This window comes from Falco peregrinus, chromosome 5 (genome assembly GCF_023634155.1).
Source record: "Falco peregrinus isolate bFalPer1 chromosome 5, bFalPer1.pri, whole genome shotgun sequence".
NCBI classification, from domain to species: Eukaryota; Metazoa; Chordata; class Aves; order Falconiformes; family Falconidae; genus Falco; species Falco peregrinus.
Window position 1 is genome coordinate 111548714 of NC_073725.1, and position 18769 is coordinate 111567482.

The 18769-nt window shown below is 37.4% G+C and overlaps 1 protein-coding gene across 16 annotated transcripts in view; it reads left to right on the plus strand.

Annotated features, from left to right (window-relative positions):
• The window catches only part of IQSEC1 (IQ motif and Sec7 domain ArfGEF 1), a 349414-nt gene that overhangs the window by 287428 nt on the left and 43217 nt on the right, over positions 1–18769 (plus strand). For 15 of the 16 annotated variants that reach the window (XM_027789355.2, XM_027789356.2, XM_027789350.2 and 12 more), the window contains 2 exons: positions 11141–11423; positions 15123–16387. In XM_027789355.2, coding sequence (XP_027645156.1) covers positions 11141–11423; positions 15123–16387 — 1548 coding nt within the window. Of the gene's footprint in view, positions 1–3233; positions 3313–11140; positions 11424–15122; positions 16388–18769 lie in introns of those variants that run through there. The other variant, XM_027789354.2, reaches the window with a different exon arrangement.

Sequence of the window (18769 nt, forward strand, 5' to 3'; positions counted from 1 at the left end):
GTGGCAATCTGTTGCAAACATGGATTCTTTTTTTGTTATTAAAATGTGATTAAGATGTTTGTGATTAGGTTAACCTAGAAGAAAAGAAATATTTCAGGTTTTCCAGTGCAGAGTGATACACAAGATTGTTTCTGACTGTCTTTTGGTTGACATTTTTGAAATATATCTTTGCACAGTATTTTGTTTTCAGTTCACAATATTGTGACTCTTGTGTTCAGGAATTGGACTTGTCTTTTCCTGAAAGACCATTTTCCATTGTGGAAAGTTCAATGAACTAAGCTGTGGTAAAGTGCCTAGAAATTCTAACAGTGATCCAAGTTCTGTATTTCAGACCTGATGTTCTTTTGTGGTTGGCCAGCCCCACGTGCAGCCCCCTGCTAAGGCAAGCTGCATCAGCAGAAGTCAGTGCAGATTGTTGATGCTTCTGGGAGCAGGAGTTGCAGAGGCGTACCAGACGTCTGTGTGCTGCATCGAAATGAAGCTGCTATATGCGGCAGTAAAACCTAACAGTTACTTTCATTGTGTGTATGCGCAGTAAATACTCTGTTTTTAGGTACTGATTGGGATAGGTGATAAAATTATTTAGAACATAAAACTTAAAATTTGCTAATAGTTAAGTTTTGTAAGGAGAAAGTTCTCGCCTGATAATAAGCTTTGAAATAGCATGTATAGGTTTCCAAGATAGAAATTGCTACCTGTGTTACTTTTTTATTGTGATCAGTGAGGTGGCTCAGAAGTCCTGCTGAAAGCCTACATTTAATTCCTCACTAACAGAGAAAGAACTATGAAATATATGGACTCAGCATAATGGAGAGGAAACGTAAAAGGAAGGAAGTTTGTAAATAAGAAAAAGCATCTGTCAGCTCTTTAAATGATTTAGAGGTTGTAAGCAATCTTCTGAGGTCTCATTTTTTGTAAGATTGAAGATTTACACGTAGCAAGACGCAGAATATCTTTCTGAGTATGTCTGCAAGTATCTTCTGTATTCAAAGGCATTGCCTTGAACCTAAGTAACTTCTAAAACATTTTCTTTGCTACCAATCTCTGTACTTCAAACCAGATCTCTTGCCATTTTGTTTCCTTAAACACTGTGTTCTGTACACTTTGATATAAACCTTAGGTGTGATGCAGGGTATAAAAATCTCACTTTTATGAGGATGCCTGTGTTTAAGGACTGGTTAGCAGTGATTCTGTTCAGTAAGTTGCAAAACAGACCTCTCTCGGTGTGTGCAGAATGCTTAGGGCCAGTTCCCATTCTCACTAACTTGGTAGCAACACTCCACACTTCACTGGAAGTAGGAACAGGGGTTCTATGTGCTCATCCATTTTCTTTCCTACCTGGAGAAAGTTTCCCATGCCTGTTTGCATTTATATTGAAATTACGTTGTTCTCCCATAGAGAAAACTAGTAGGGTTTCTTTGACTTTTGGTGGTTGTTTTTTTTTAGACTTGGCATGACATAGTTGGCAGTCAAAATGCAGGGTTTGTGCAGTGTTTAAAATTGAGTGGTGCTTCTACATTGTATATACTTCTATGTTCAGTTAGATTAGTAAAAGGTCTTTCTTTGATCAGACTTTTTGGATTGGCTTTTTAAAATATGTTGCTCTAAAACCTTATAAAGTTTATCTGTAACTTCAGAAAGGAGTCAAACACTAGAATTGAACAGTCCTTTTCTTTCTGATTTTAGAAGTGGGAGAACTTCAGCCAACTATTTCTTAAGTCTAAGTGAGAGAGCAAAGTTTCTCACATTTATCAGTGACATTGTTTTAAAGCCCACCTCATTAGATAATAATGATATATTATTAACTAATTGAAATTCAATCCCTTAGTTGTTTTAAATAGGTCTTTTTGTATAATATTTGTTTGCTACTTAAGTGAAAATATGGCCTAAGCAAATACAGCTGTGATGTGAATTTACCGATTATAATGTCCAATACAGAAAGATGGCTTTGTTGTCATTTCTGCTGTGTGGGCTCTCTGTGTGCTCTTTGGTTTATGATGATTCTTAATTTCCCTCTGCCCAGGCACACAGATACACTTGAAGGGAAAAGCTGGCCTGCCCAAAAGTTGTTCCTAGCTCTATACTGCATCTTCTTTGTAATAATTTGAGATAGATAAGGGGCCCAAAACATTAACATGAGTCAAATGATAGGCTTTATCAAGTATATTTGATCTAAGATGAGAGGATAGTTTTGTTCAAAGTATGGACTTTCAATGCCTGAAACATTTATTTACTCAGTAAACAAGATTTCATTGAGGATCTTTAAACTAATTCATGTTTATAAGATGTGGAGTTATTACATGAGAGGAGAAAGAGGAGCATTATCCACCAAGACCTGAACAGGGAGAGGAAACTAGTATTTAGTTTACTACAGAACCTAACTGCCAGCAAGCTGGTTTCTCAGCACTGTTGTTCTGTGTCACCTCTTCCTCTGGTGGGCTTGGCACAACAGCTGAAGCCACGACAGAGGCAAAATAGAAGGACGGCTGGTACAGGACACCGAGGATTTTTGCATTATCGCAAATGCTGCTTCAGCTGTGCATGCAAATCAGTTTTTTCTCAGCTGCAGAAACTAAATCTTCATTTTTAAAATTAGCGTTGCATAAAGGTCATGGCATGATATAAACAGTAGAATGTGTATTAATATCTTACTATCTTAAATACATGCCATGTGTAGATATGATAAGTAAGAGGATTCTGGTTGCTAAGTGGTGTATCTGAATAAATAATAAATTGTCGAGGTCAAATTCTACCCCAGCTGCATTGGGAGACTCCACAGATTTCTGAAGCTTATCCTGTTGTGTAAGAGTTTACATAGCAGGAACAGGACAAAGTCTGCAGTGGTAGGTAAACCTTCACAGATCACAGATTTTGTTAAATGGTCAGATACTGCAGTTACACTTAAAAATTTTTAGCTTCATCTGTATAATAAGCTTAGCATCCATGACATTTTCTGATGTTGGTGTGTTTTGGGCTGACATATCAAGAGGAGGAGCTTATCATAAAAAACCCTCTAAAAGTTTTGAAAATTGGGCTGATAAATTTGAGAACTCTTCCTTGAGCCAGAAGCCTCAAATTATTACCATAGTGATCCATTTTTGAAAGAGGTTGAAGTATGGAATACGGTCATTGCTGAATCAACATATGCTGGGTGATGATTAACACAGATTAGCAGAGAACGTAATGTCTGTCTGTGCCTGAGATAGTCTAACATTTGTAAGCTGTAGTCAAGTTGTGTCGATGCTGTCAGTCTCCTTTGTTACTTTCCAGCTGCTAAATAATGAAAATAAAACGCAGCTTTGCCTTCAGCAGGTAGGGTTCGTAAGGTGCTAAATGGGTGAGGGTGGGTTGGTTGGTTGGTTTGACCCTTCTGTAGTAAATACCTGTGTCTTGTAGCCAATATGCTGCCACTGTTTGACTTAGACAAAGGTGATACACGAGGTGTTTAACCTTTCTTCTCCTCCTTGGAAGCTGAAGATAAGCTCAAGTAAGCTCTTTTCAAATGGATATTCTTAGTTCTTAAATCTATTATATAGGTCGTTCCCTAAAATGGAGAAGTTGGGTAGATTTTTGTTTACTTGTCTTGTCTTGCTGGTGTGCATCTCCATTTCAGAAGAGACGGTGCATTAACTCCTACATTCTGTTTTGGCATGGAGAAAATAATTTTTCATCTTTCTTCCCCTGCTCTCTGCTACTACTAATGGCATATAAGACTGGGTCAAAATGCACTTTAAAAAAAAAAAAAATATTAATGCCTATTATGGCGTTATTTAGTGAGAATTAAAATCTTGGTAGTATCTGAATGAGTAGATGTTGGGGTGTTTCTGTAATTTTGAATCCAGGGCTTAGAGCAGAGAGGGAATGAAGGTTTGCAGTGCACATGGTGGTGCTTGTCTGTGGGGCTTTGGTCGCTCTTGTCAATGGTTGTCAGACTGTTTCAACTTAAGCTGGCTGTTACTGGCGGTCTTATTGCACAGAACATTACAGTATGAAGTGGTTGCTTTGTTAGTGTTCGCTTCTGAGACACATGCAAATTTTGTCTGGATATTTCTTGCAATGATTTTTGACTTCAGTAAGATGAATTACCTGGGACATTACTTTGATGTGCATTCAAAGGTTTTGTTGGTTTCTAACAGAAACAGCTGAATTGAGAGTGCATTCTAAGTAAAAAACATTGGTCAATATCTGGATCAAAGCTTTTGCCAATGCCTGTGAATACTGTTGTCCATCATAATGGCTTTGAACTTTTGACAGTGTATATTTGAAGGTAGATTGGTTTGTTAATGCTATTGCATTTATTGAATTTGGGGATTTGTATAAGTTCTTAATATGATTGACTTTTGTTTACTAGACAGCACAAAACAGACACGTCAATAAGAACTAGATTCTAATCTGTTGCAAACTGTACTGAAAATATATTTCTGCTCAAATGTTCTCACTCTATTGGGGAATATTTTAAGAGCTGGGGAAAAATGCTAGAAAGATAGCTTGTATGAACTACGTATGTCTAATTTTGCATTTTAAGTAACTAACTTTTTGTGGAGAGTAATTTGAGATAATACAGTGCATACATCAGAGCTTTAATGAAATACAGCTCCTAGTTTATAGCAGAAAGCACCACCGGCACTGAAATGTAAGCCAGCTTTGAAGCTGTGGGGTGTACCTTTATGTCAAATGAATGCTTATGTTCGGATTACCTTGTGTATGGGGAGTCATAGTTTTAGTTAGCAGTGTTATGTTGGCAATTGTCACAAGATTTCACGTTCAAATGAGGACTTTGTTTCACGTGTAAAGACAGAGTTATATGCAAGAAATTAACTTTTGTAGAGGTTCGTTCCTGTGTGGAATGCCTAGATTTTTGCCATTTAAATGGGTTTTTTTTCAGGCTTTATGTTGGAAGTGTCTGACCACACCAGCTGCTCCAGCAGCTGCCATCATGCTTCTCTCTGTTACTCAGAGTTAGTGCCATGGGAGACTTCTGGTCTGCATTCTTTGAGCAAGGTAGAGAATTTGGATCTATTTCAAGTGGCTATCTATAATTAGGAGTTTAAAGATTCAAACTCTGATCATAACTCCCAATCTTAAAAAGAGATAGTTGGTGTAAAACGGATGCATAGCAGTTCTTCCTTCCTGGGCATTTGAGCCTATTTATATAGGATATTTATGTAAATAAAGGCAGAAGTTTTACTGGGAATCATGTTTATGAAATGAGGTTTTAATACAAAAAGCTTTGCTCTTTGGTTTGTGTTTAAATTAATCTCACGAATCATATGGCAGAGTCCCTAGATATCTAGATAGTTCAGCTGTAGATACCATGTTAATGTTTATGGACAGGAAAGTTTGGGACAAAGGAAGAAAATAAGCTTGCAGAATTGTTCTATCTGTAGATAGGACTTAAAGGGAACCAGGTTTTCGTATGTTTTTCCTGAAGGGGGGAATAAATGGCATGGATTCAGGAAGAAGCAGGCAAGGCAGAGAAGGGATCAATTTGACTGAAGAATTTCATGAACTACTTGTGCAAATGCTTCACTGTTGCAAAAAATAAAATAAACTTGTAAATCCTTCATTAAGTTCAACTTGAATTCCAGTTATGCAGAAAACCTGGAGTTTTGACTGCTGTCTCTGGCAAGTGATACTCCACCACAGCCATGCTTCAAAAACTGCCTGCTTCCTAAAGACCAGAGCACTTGTAGTGTCGTGGCAAAGCTGAGTGGTTTTATCATTGTCATGCTGACTAGAATTTTAAGTTGGCCATGTTTTTCTTACTGTATTCATATTACTTGTGCATACTTTCCACAATTTAGAAGGAATTTATTCTGTGTACCTTTGAACTTTTGAGGATCTAAAATGCTATGGAAAAATCTTTATGATGCAGCAGCACAAAGTGATTATATTGTCATACTTCTCTTTATGTCCAAAACAAATTTTTTACAGGATGAATATAATGCTGATTGGTTCTCATGCATGTACCATCCAGTTGTTAGGGCCTGTTTTCAATTTCATGTCTTTGTATTACACTGTTGAAAGTCCATTCTAAATGAATGATGAAAATAACTAGTGATTTCAGAGAATGTTCACTGGTAAAATAATTTCTCAAGTATTCACACTGTTTAGCTGGGAGGGTCTTTTGGTTCTATTTTAAAATATTGCATGCAGTTTTGGTTTGGCATTTACATTATTTAGAAGCGTGTTGAATTCCTTTTTTGTGTTTAGTTCCAAGCTAAATCTGCAACATACTGGTTTGAACATTTGGATGATTTCTGTAAGCATATGTTCTCATTATCTTTGTATTTTAGTCCTACAAATGTACTGGGACACTTTACTACTTCCAAACTGTGAGGTTTCTGGGGTGAGTGGGAATACTGAATAATTCCTTGCATCTGATGTTGTTACATACTTCCTCTTTATATGCATGTAGTTTTGAAGATAAGGTACTGGGCCTCAGTAAAAAGGCAATTTTTGCATTTCTGGTTATCATCTCTCCTTCGTAGTATAGCCTGTCTAAGAAGTAAATGCTTGTGCCTGTGGATCCAAACATGCAGTTTCTCTGATGATTTTGCAATTACTGTCAGTGGAATAAAGTCTATACTTACAGAAAAAGTGTGGAGTTTGCTCTTCACTGCAATTTAGGTCTTGAGTACTCTTTCCAGTATTCATTTTGAGCTCAAATATTGACATTTTCTTGCTTTTCAAAATTTTGTCTTTATTGTGCTCATTTTTGGTTTTGCTAAGATAATAGTTAGGCAAGATTTGAAGGAAAAGGAAGGTGTAAATATAAAAAAAAGAAAAATAAATCAAGGAATAACAGTAGGTATTCAAAGAACCTGAATAATACATTGTTTTAAAATGTAATGGTGGTTTTAGTGTACTGCTTACTAAGTACAGCCTTTGTGATCAGAAATAATAACTGAAGGTATAAAATGAGAGACAGGGGAGAGAAGACTGCCAGGTTTGTGCTGCTAAAATGCCCGGAGAGGAAATGTTTTGTTTTGGTCATGGCTAACCACGCAACTAGGTTTGGTGATTAGATGGAGGGAAGGAGGAGACAGAGCTTTTTCTTATTAGGTAATTCTTGAAATTACTTTAGCACCTGAATAGTGGGAAATAACTATTAAAAAAAATTGCTAGCAACATCATCTCCTTCATGTTTTGTAAGCATGGGTTTATTATATACTACTTTAGTCCAGCGATACAGCCATGTACCGTGCTAGTCAGGTTTGAATTCTAGGCAAATTAGTTAGAAAAGCAGCTTTTGGCAGCCACTGTGTGCACATTGGTGTGAGTCTTTGATTCAGACAGAGCAGTGAGCTTTGATTGTGTCGCTGTTAGAGAGCAATGTGCATCTTAGCTGCACTGCGGGGACGACCCTTATCTCACCGCTCTGCTGATGAAGCCAACAGATCCCACTTGCATGCATGTATGTCACTTCAGCTGATGTATTTTAATTTTAAAGTGTTTGCAGAGTGTGTGACTTAGCCTTCACAGGAAGTCTAGACCCATACACACAAAAAAGAAAAGAAAATGCCTGAATCCATCTATATTTGGTATTTAATACTGGTTTATAGTCATTAGTAAAATTAATCTGATTTTCACCAATAGTTTTATATATCCATTGAGATATGTTAGAAATACTGTACCCGGTCTGTTTCTATTTTTCTGTAAGTCTTTCTTCTTCCCTATTGTTTCTTGATACAGTGGTGTTTTGGTTTGTTGTGGGTTTTTTTTAACACTATTACAAGTTGAGGTTTATGCAGGAAGAAACTTCCAGTGTTAATTTCTGATAAAATTCAGCCCTGATTCAGTCAGGGCTGGCTGCTCTTTAAAAAAGTAATTGAGGTGTACAAAACCCCAAAGATTTTCCATGGCTCTGTGTTAAAGTTTGTTCATGCAAAGTCATATTAATAGTACTGATTATTTTTAAATAATTAATTTCCATTTTCACTCTGTAGCTGCTCCATTTGGTGCTTCTTTGTAAAATACTGGCAAGCAACCTTTTTCTGGCTTGGCACATAATGAACGTCTATTTTCTGCTGAAACAGGAGTGTGATAAAACAATTGGAGTTCATAGAATGAAAGGTTAATTTCAACTGTTTTGCATTCTCCTAATATTACACAATTGGGATATGCAACATACTGCCAAGCTGCCTAGTAATATGCCATCGCATAGTGCAGGGAGATGAACCAAATTTGTCTGCTGCATTATTTTAAACACTGAAATTATCAGTAATTCTACTGAACACGTATAGTAGGTGGCAGATGCCTCAAATTAGAGACCTTTATTAAGAAGTTTGGTCTGCTTCCAGTTAGGGCTGTGTCAAGTGTTATATTCTCTATTTTTGCAGTGTATTTAATGTACTTCATTTCTTACGCATCTGCCAAAGACAGTGTGTGCAGGGTGGCTACTGGAATTGAAGTAGTGCTGGAGAGGTGTCATAACTGTTCCCCTTGTCATTGAGGACTTACTCTTAAGTTTTGTTGCAAACCTCGAGCAGAATCCTTGACGTTTTTGTGTGGCTGCATTTTTAATAAGTAGAAGATAAAAACCACCCTTGTGACTGTGCAGCGGCTGGCTCGTGGTCTGAGTCTGTTTTGAAGCAGAAGTATCCTTTTTAGTGAACACTCTCAAGATAGACATGGGCAGGATGATTCTCAATTCCCTGCTTCCGTACCACGATGTTCTGTGTGCACTTCCTACATAGTGGAGCAATACAGCTTGTCGTCCTTAAAGCCTCACGCAGGTCATATTTGTGGAAATACTCTTCCCCCCCCCCCCCCCCCCCCCCCCCCCAAGCATATGTAAATTAATAAGAAGTAGAAAGCAAACTGCTTTACTTTGTCAGTGGAGTTTGATTTTTATGAAATAACTCGTGTGAAGCTTCAGCTGCTCTTACAGGACAAGGAGGAGCTGAATGGGAGAAAGCCTTCAAATATACCGTACAGACTGTGCATGCTTGTTTGCTTTAAAGGGCTTGTTGTATTGTTGTGCAGGAGGCTACCTGTTGTAAAAGATAATTACTTCCCTGTTTCAAAGGTCAGATGTGATGACAGGGAATAGGCCTGTGAGCAAAATGAGATCAAGCATTACAGTCAGTCAAGGATCATGCTTACGTCCTGAAAAAAAAATATGAAAGACTAAAAATAAAGAAATAACCCTTTACTTTAATCAGAGCCTCAGGCAGACCCCCTTCCATTTTTTTTCTGATTAGGCCAGTGCCCTTTTTGTTGATGAAAATTAAAGTGATCCATTGAAGTTATCATTATTAAGATGTCAACATGAAATTATAATCAATGTGGAAGGGTTATTAAATAGTTCACAATTTAAGGGCGAGGAAGGCAGAAAGTCATAGAACCTAAGAAGGGGGAATAGTGATAATGCCTGACTTCCTGTTAAAAACAAATTTACCATGGCTGTATGAAAAGTCCTTACAAAGAAGCTTGTGATGAGCAACCTGTGAGGTACAAAACAGTATGGCCTCATAGTTAGCAGAACAGAGAAATGTATTTCGGTATTTAAAGAGAGAATGTGAAGCAGTTCAGTACCTTACTAATTTCTTTAATGGATACTTCAGAGAGAATGATTTGTTTGTTTTTAATGGGTGGTTACACAGTTTCAGTGTCACTAGCAAAGCTCTGGATAATTTATCATTTTTGAGTTGAAAGCCAGCTGTATCATGGAGGGAAAGGGATTCGTTTCCTGTCAGCTTCCTTTTTGGAAAAAGTAATGAGTGCACACTGAAAATATTTCCAGCTTGGGTAAAGTATGTTTGAAAATACCTTTTGGGCAGAGTCATATTTTGATGGGCAAGGAAAGAGGACTTGCTTCCAGTTTTACATGTTTATAGAAACATTTTGAGAAATCTAAGGGGCCTTTTTCTCCTTTGCTTTAAGAAGTACACGCTGTCCAAGCTAGGAGAGTTTTGCCAGTGTTAATCTTGATCTCTTCTGGCACTGCGGTCCAGTGGAGAACGTTCTATCGGAAATCGCTCTGTACTTTGAAGGGATTGCTGTGGTATGTGTATGCAGCAAAGGTCACAGCATTTCATTGCTGAGTGACAACAGGAGCGCTTCTTTTTTTATGTTCACGTACGTGTAAGTGAAAGCAAAATAAGAAATACGGGGTGTGGTGGGAATGTGGGATTTGACTCTTTTAGAGTTTGGGTGTACCTGTTCCTAAAACAAAAGGTAGTGGAGGTGCTGCAAATGTTTATATTCATGCATGTGTGGAGTGTTTACTAAGTCTTTTGAATGATTAAAGAAGTAAAATTTTGTTTTTCTACCGATGCTCTGTGTACACAGAATAAGGCAGATAGTAAATATTTATGTGAAACATATGAAAAAGATGGAAGAGTGAATGTGCATGCCCTATTGCAATGTGAGAATGCCCTACTGTAAATATAAAACAACTGCAAATTACTATTAGTCATCACTACTTCAGAGTAAACCTTGACTAGGACTCAGTTTTTAAATGTTTCCTGTTGTGTACAAGTCTTAATGTAAAAGATTTTTTTCTTTCCTTTATGCCTTAGCAATAACAGCATTCATGTGAAAACAAAGTAGTTTATTTGCCAGATAGCTCCTATTGCATTTTCCCTACCTGAAACTATTTTGCTTTCGTTACCTAGAAACACCATCCCTTGGGATGCTTTACTACAAAGCATGTCAACAGTGTCCCGTGGGAGCAATCTTTCACTAACAGAGAAACAAATTAGATTTCTCCTGTAGGTACTTTTTCCCAGCTTCAGTTTCTAGAAGCATAGTAGCTCACGAGATCCATTAAGTCCCAAATCTCCATTGAGTAACATGAAAGTAATCCTTTTATGTCAAACTGTAATATAACAGTAGGAAAGTATTGCTTTTATTTGTCAAAGGAAGGAAAGACACAAATAAGCATTTGTCATTTTGAAGTAGAACAACTTGGAGAAGAGCAGTTTTATAAGAAATTATAAGTTTTATTTTACACAGTGGTTGCTGAGTGACTTACTCAGGATGTTATTAGTAATTGCTGTATAAAGTTAAATAACAACAAAATGTGCTGAATGTCTACATAAAATGATACTAAGTAAAACTATGCTATTTGTTGCTGAGGATTTTCCTACAAAATACTCACCTGAGGATTTTCCTGTCTTTTCATTCTGTGTAGTGTTGAGGGTGAAGCTCCAAGCAGTGAAACTGGCACATCTTTAGATAGCCCATCTACTTACCATCAAGGACCTATAACACACAGTTCAGCTATAAGTCCAGACCATTACGATCATTCTGCTTACGGGCTGTATTCTGTCTCCCCTGGACAACAAAGATCTCGAAGGCCGAAACTTCAGCACTCAACATCCATTCTGCGGAAACAAGCAGAGGAAGACGCTATTAAAAGGTCAAGATCACTTTCTGAGAGCTATGAACTCTCTTCAGACCTACAAGATAAGCAGGTATTTGAGCTTTGTTACTTAACTTATGACAACAGCAACATGTCTGTAAGCTGGGAAAAAATCTTTTCTAGCATCCCTTCAGCTTTGATGCTGAAAATACCTTTTTTTCCTTTGACCACCTTAGTTTGAAATAGTCCTACATCAGCATTTCTGAGGTTTTTTTACTTTTTTTTTTTTTTCTGTGTTGTCATCCCTGTGTACCATACATCTTCTCTGCTTCCTGAAGAAAGGCATAAAAGATAATGTTAACAGTGTTAAAAAAGTTCCACTAGGAATTATGATTTCAGGCTTGGGACAAGTACTAGAATGTAATAATGCAAAATATTTTTCTAAGAAAATTAGTCATTTTGAAACCTGGATATCTTTGTTGCTGAAAGAAATTAAGAACTTATTGCAACTGGCACGCTCATATCTGTGTGGTGAATTCAAGGTCTTAATTGGTTTTACTCAACTAGGCAAAACTCCCATGTGCTTTAAAAAGAACTGGATGGAAGCTACACAGATCTTCAAAGCCTTTGTCCCTAAAAAGGCACTTCTGTAAGATGGCCTCTGCCATTCCTTTTAAGATTTATTCTGAATGTAGTCGTATTTGAAAGATGTTTATTGCCATGTAAGTTCAAATTTATAATTTGAAAATGATACTGTAATAGCTTAAGGTAAGCAAATATGCAGGATGCGCTGGATTTCACTGATAGATGCACAGTAGCTGACACAACAGTGTTTGTCGGTTGTGAGTTTGGAGGTTTTTCTGTTAGAGATCTTCCTTGCCACAGAATATTTTGTTTACTGTGAATCATTGTGCTATACTGGAAAGTCACTCCAACTTGTATGTTAACATAGCAACAGTGGAAGCAGGCAAAATTCTGCAGACAGGGAATTGACGTACTCCTGATTTTGGAAGACGTATTTGATAGTCCCTGAAATTTATAGGGGCTATGTCTCATGTGCCAGCTGTTTGTTCTGAAATTTCAGGTTGGAGGATCGTATAATGTTCCAGAGAGACTTGGAAGAACAGAGCTTGGGCTCTGACTTGAAGCTGATATTTGGGATAGCAAGTATAAGTTTTGTTTAGCCTTTATGATCACCAAATTCTATATTGGAGTGGATACATACCAAATTCCTGATTCCTGATCTGGATTATGCCAGTTTTGTTATTAAATTGGATTGGACCTCCTTGTGAGATCTGAAATGTTACTTCCTTTTCCACCTTTAGCAGTCGTTTTCGCTAGGTGTCTCATAAGGGATTGATACAGAGTGTAAGGCTTACTGAGGAGGTCTGCTGCACTGCAGGTATTCCACAGAGCCTAATTCCATCTGTCGTTTTAGGCTGGTTTGATAGAGATTGAGCACTGCAGATGTTACATTGTATTTCTTCAGGGAGTCCCACAGAACAAAAAGTGACAATGATACATAAAGGAAGCTTGATACTAAAGAGTTGCTTACTGCTCTTGAAAATCTCTCATTAAAATATCAGAAGATACTGAAAAACAATTTAGGAAAGTGTCCAAGGTTTTACCTAAAGGCAATATTCATTAAGTGTGCATTAAATATGCATTAAAATTTATTAGCAATATTAGTCACAAGTCTTATAAATCATCAAGGCAAATTCAAAAATACTTCCAAGTAAAATTCCCGCAAAAAATCCTGATTAATTATAATCAATGATGATATTTTCTATGTAAACCTGAAGGACAACAGGTGTTTGCAAGAATAAAGTACATGTAATTTATTTTACAGAATATTAGATTTTGCTTTATTCTTTCACACCAGCTGTGATAGTTGTCTTTTCTTTAGCTGTGACATTTAATTTTGAGAGGAGAACTAAACTGAAAATTCAACATTTGTTTTGAGATTAGTCCAGCAAAATAATCTCTTATGATTTATTTAAACACACGTGACCTAATGTATGCTATGGATAGAAAGAGCAAATGTGTGGCAGCAGTGGCAGGGTTGTGATAGAAGTTCTTAATTATTTTTTTAAAAATCTTTAGAATGCCTCGTTGACATATGCAAATGTGGGGGTGATATAAACCCCATTGGGGGGTGAAAGGCTAAACAATTTTTTTAAAGACAGACTGTAGACAATTATGCAGAGACTTACAGATTCCCAGCTCAGAGATCAGACACAGCTTTTTGAGCTTAGTTAAAGGGTGTTTCCAGATACAATGAAAAGAACAATTCCTTAGCGGTAATTCTGATCTGAGCCCATGTGGGAAGCTGGCTACCTCAGTTTATGCCAATAACTGTGCATAATACATTTTGCATCTAGAGTTAAAAAATGAAAATTAAAAAAAAAAAATAATCAATTATTCATACTTAAAAAAACACCGAGGGGAATGGGAGCTGCTGAACCAGGCAATAGCACTGAAAGAAAGAAATCAACTACTCCCAAATGGTAGACATAATGGACTAGAAAATATTTTTAGTAGCATTTAGTTTCTTCCATAGAAGGGGGATGAATCCCCTCAGCACATCGATATCTGAGCGTAGCAATTATTATAAGATACCTCCAAAGTGTGTGTGTGTGCGGGGGAGCGGCTTGTGCGTGCAACTGCATATAACATAGATAATTAAAACATGGTGTCTAATGAAAAAGGGTACCTGGATTTGCAAGTGAGGAGAAACGACTTTTGAATCATTGGAGTATTATGGAAATTGCATGGACTTATACAAAAATGCTGCCAGAAAAATGGTGGGTTTAATTGTAGTACTAGCCATATTGCTCTGTCATGGATGTTTTGTGTTTGTGAATAATATGAATGCAGCAAAGACTAATCAGAACAGAAATGAAATGTTGGGGAAAAAATGAAGTAAAACTTGTTATTCACCTTGTTCAGTCATTTTTATTTTTTTTTTAAAGAAGCAATGCTTTTCATGTTTTGGAAGGAAAGGTCTGAAATTATCTAATGAGTATTCCAAAAGTATTAACATATCATTTTCACTAGGTTAAAGCAATAGCATTTATAATGTATTTATTTTGCATATTCATTCTGTTAATTGGAAACACTGTCAATGCTGAGTGCAATTACAAGATTGAAAATAGATTTGAATTTGTATTTAGAAAGCCTGAAATATGTTCTTGGTTTGAGGAAGGCTCTGTGTGTGGATATTCCATCATAGAAACCTCTCTGGAAGCCTGTGGTCTGGGACACTTGGTTTTGCTTTGATATCGGGCCTGGGTGAAATTATGCTACCTGGTTCTCATTCATGTGGAAAGTGATGCATACATGGAAGGGCAATGGCCACTTCTAGAAATTACTTCCAAAATATGGCAATTCGCATTGTACTTGGATTTTACTTGTCTGCAGTTTTCCCTACAGAGAAAGAATGACTGCATCATACTGCACTAGAGTGCTTGATCTTGTCTGCTTTGACATGGGCACACCAATACTAACATGTGAAAACCAAAATTTATACACACACACACACACAAACTGCCAACACCTTAATTTTATATGACAGTATTCATATATTGATACTTTTGTCTGTATTTCTATGGTGGAATTTAGAAATGACTATTTGGTTCACTGTATGTGCAGTTGTTCGTCTGGAGCTTTGAGTTTTTACTTTCAGAAACAGTATACACTTTGAAAAATGTCTGAAAATTAAAGTTGTTAAAAAGAATTATTTTTTTATTATACTCTAACCTTATTCCAACCTGCATCAAGTTACAAAGTAATTGTGTTCACCCTTTCACAGGTGGAAATGCTAGAACGGAAATATGGAGGCCGTCTCATAACTAGACATGCTGCTCGTACTATACAAACAGCTTTTCGCCAGTATCAGATGAACAAAAATTTTGAGCGTCTTAGAAGTTCTATGTCTGAAAATCGTATGTCAAGACGCATTGTACTGTCCAATATGAGAATGCAGTTTTCCTTTGAAGGACCTGAGAAAGTCCATAGCTCTTACTTTGAAGGAAAACAAGTGTCTGTTACAAATGATGGGTCAAAGCTGGGATCCCTGGTACAGTCTGAATGTGATGACCTTGGAGAGTCAGCTACAATGAAGTCTCCAGCAGCATCTACTGATTTTGCTGATGCTATTACAGAACTGGAGGATGCTTTTTCCAGGCAAGTGAAATCCCTTGCAGAATCCATTGATGATGCACTGAATTGCCGTAGTCTACATTCTGATGAAGCCCAGACTCCGGATCAAGTCAGAAGTCGTGAAATGGAAAGGGATAGTTGTGCTCAAACTAAACCAGCAATTCACAATGTGGATCACAGGAAGCTTGATGAGATGACAGCATCATACAGTGATGTTACGTTATATATTGATGAGGAAGAGTTATCTCCACCCCTTCCACTTTCGCAGTCAGTAGACAGACCGTCCAGCACAGAATCTGATTTGAGGCTCCGGTCTGTGAACTCTTCTCAAGAGTACTGGTCCATGACCCACAAAGATGATAAGATAGACACTGATACGAGCTGCAGGAGTACCCCATCACTGGAATGTCAGGAACAGAGGATGAGAATGGATCATCTACCGTTGCTAACTATAGAGCCACCCAGTGACAGCTCAGTGGACTTGAGTGATCGCTCTGAGAGAGGCTCGTTAAAGAGGCAAAATGCATATGACCGAGGGATCACTAGTCAGCAAGGAAGCCCAAAACACATCCCTCACAGTATTCCTGCCAAGATCATATCGCGAGAGGAGCAGGAGGCGAGACATAGGGCTAGGCCTATAGATAGCCATTTAGCTATCAATGGCACAGCCAACAGGCAAAGCAAATCAGAGTCTGATTATTCTGATGGAGACAATGACAGCATCAACAGCACTTCCAACTCTAATGACACAATAAATTGCAGCTCAGAATCTTCTTCTAGAGACAGCCTAAGGGAGCAAACCTTGAGCAAACAAACATACCACAAAGAAACTCGCAACAGCTGGGATTCCCCTGCCTTCAGTAACGATGTTATCAGGAAACGCCATTACAGGATTGGACTGAATCTTTTTAACAAGTAAGTACAGCATTTCCTCCTTCTCTCTGTGTTTGGTAGAAACATAGCCACTGAACCAGGAATATTTTTCTTGTATCAGATAAGTAAGACTGGTGTCTGATACCGACTTTTCAGTGAAAAAAACTGAGCTGCTGAAAAATGGCCACAACAGAGTGGTGACTGTTCATGTCAGGATACTTGCACATTGATACCTTCATAGTTAAACAGCTTCAGGGGAAATGAAAAAATGTAATTATATGTATATATATGGTAGTAAACTATTGAAGAAGATGGATTGGATTCCTTTCTTGTTGAAAAATATGGTGGCTAAATCCTGATTCATTTTTGGTGTTACAACAAATTCAGATTTCTTCCTGCCCTAGTAATGTGGTGTTACAACACTTGTCATATGGGAATTAGAAATGACAAGCAGTGTAAGATGAGTTTCCTGTTTAACACAGGATGGGTCTGGAATTTGTTCTGTAGATTTCATCAAAACTTTGATACTAATGAACAATGTGCTGAATATTTTCACACTAAATGAATATTTATTATTTATCATAACATTATCATCAAATCTGTATTTCTGCCTATGAGTGTTAGTTTTCCCATGTATGGAGTAATTTAAAATTTGATAAAATAACTTACTCGAGTTTCTTTGTTTTATTGAAATACTTTCTTCTTTGGACACTCCCAGGTGTCTGTAGAAAACCATGAATATTATGACAGAGGGTAAGAAATCACATACTACTCCAAACTCTGTATTCAGATTATTGGAGTTAAACAGTTTTCATTGGAACTATCATAATCTGAAGATAAGAACAGCTGGGTAGCTGGCATTAGAATTCCTAGTTTTTCTTCACTGCTTTTTTAATGCCTAGTGTGCCAGTTCCCTTGCTGTGGAACAGGTGCAATTTACTTAAAACTTTTCTGGTACTAGTGCTTACAAAGCTCCTCAAAGCACTTAGATGATAGATGCCAAGTGCCAGACTTTTCCCTTATTTTTCTTTTAGATGCTCTTGGCAGGTCACAGTGTTTGTATAAGTTTTTGGAATTTTCTACACAGTACTTCAGGATTTCTGTATGAAAATTTTGTAGCTTCAGAAGTGCTAATAGATATTTCAGTGTGCTGCCATAGACCTTGCTTCATAGTCTTCTACAGCTTTTTTTCAGCTAGCAGTGCTGTGATTTGTTTTGTTTGGATTAATAGGTCAGTGTTCTTCATACAATAATATGTTGTAATGTTGCAGACAACTAAAGCTTTCTGAAGCTGTCAGGTGAGGCTGTGCATTACAGTACCAAGTATGGATCAGCCAGGTTTGGCTGTAAAAACTTTCAGGTTTGTTTTGTTATCTTTGTAAAAAGTCAGTAGGCCTTTAAGGAACCTTTTAACCAACTGGCAGTATGTAAGTCATAGGATCTCTGCAGCTTTTGCTCCTCATAAAGTAGACTGGGTAGGAAGTTATATCAGTTTGCTGGTTTTTTAGATTTGAAAATATTAACATCCTTGGGGGGGGGGGGGGGGGGGGGGGGGAGGAAGGTGCTGGTACTGTTTGGCTGACATTTAAAAGACTTGACGTTTGCTCGTTTTTTTGCACAGTAATTAAGCCTGAAGCAGTCAATGACCAGTGAACTTCAGGCTTGATAATACAGTCTTGTGAGTCAATTGCAGAAGGGTGTAAGAAAAGAGGTGCATTGAAGAAGTGCTCAAGCAGCATGTAGGGATGAATGAGAGCACTGGAAATTGTCAGATGCTTCTAGTGACATGCCATGTCAGTAGGAGGCTGAAAGTGAAAAATAAACATCAGGAACAGAGAAGAACAGAGGCTGTTACTTGAAACACATCTAAGTGATCTTGCTGCATAGGAGTAGTACAAGTCTTGGCAGTGAGCTCCTGAGAGGATATGTACTCCACCCATGCGGAAGGACTGTGTGCAGGACCGAAAGTAGTGCCTTTGAAGTTACCTATTACAAGAAGTCAAGGTTTTTTTCCAAATGTCTGCATCTACCAGAGGAAATTTTAGGGATGTGTTTTACAAGAAGTTTATGTTAATTTCATTGCATCTTTAAAATCTTCCTTGCAAATTAAGTTCCCAGACCTTAATTAAGAAATAATCATGTCATTTCTTTCTGGTACATGAAGCTTGGCTGAAATGCAAAGAATTTAGAACCTTAAAGAAGTGCATGAATTGCAGTAGTGTAAATACTTCTGCTTTGTTCACTAGGAGTGTTGAAAGAATGAAATTTTTTAAAGCATGGAAAGTCACTATCCTCACAGTTGAAATTTCAGCAGTTGCTTTATAATTTTTCTGGTTTTCCTATTACAATAATAGAAGCCAAAATCATTACAAAAATCAGAAGCCGAAGTGCAGTTTTCTTAGCAGAAGCCCTCTAGTTCACTTA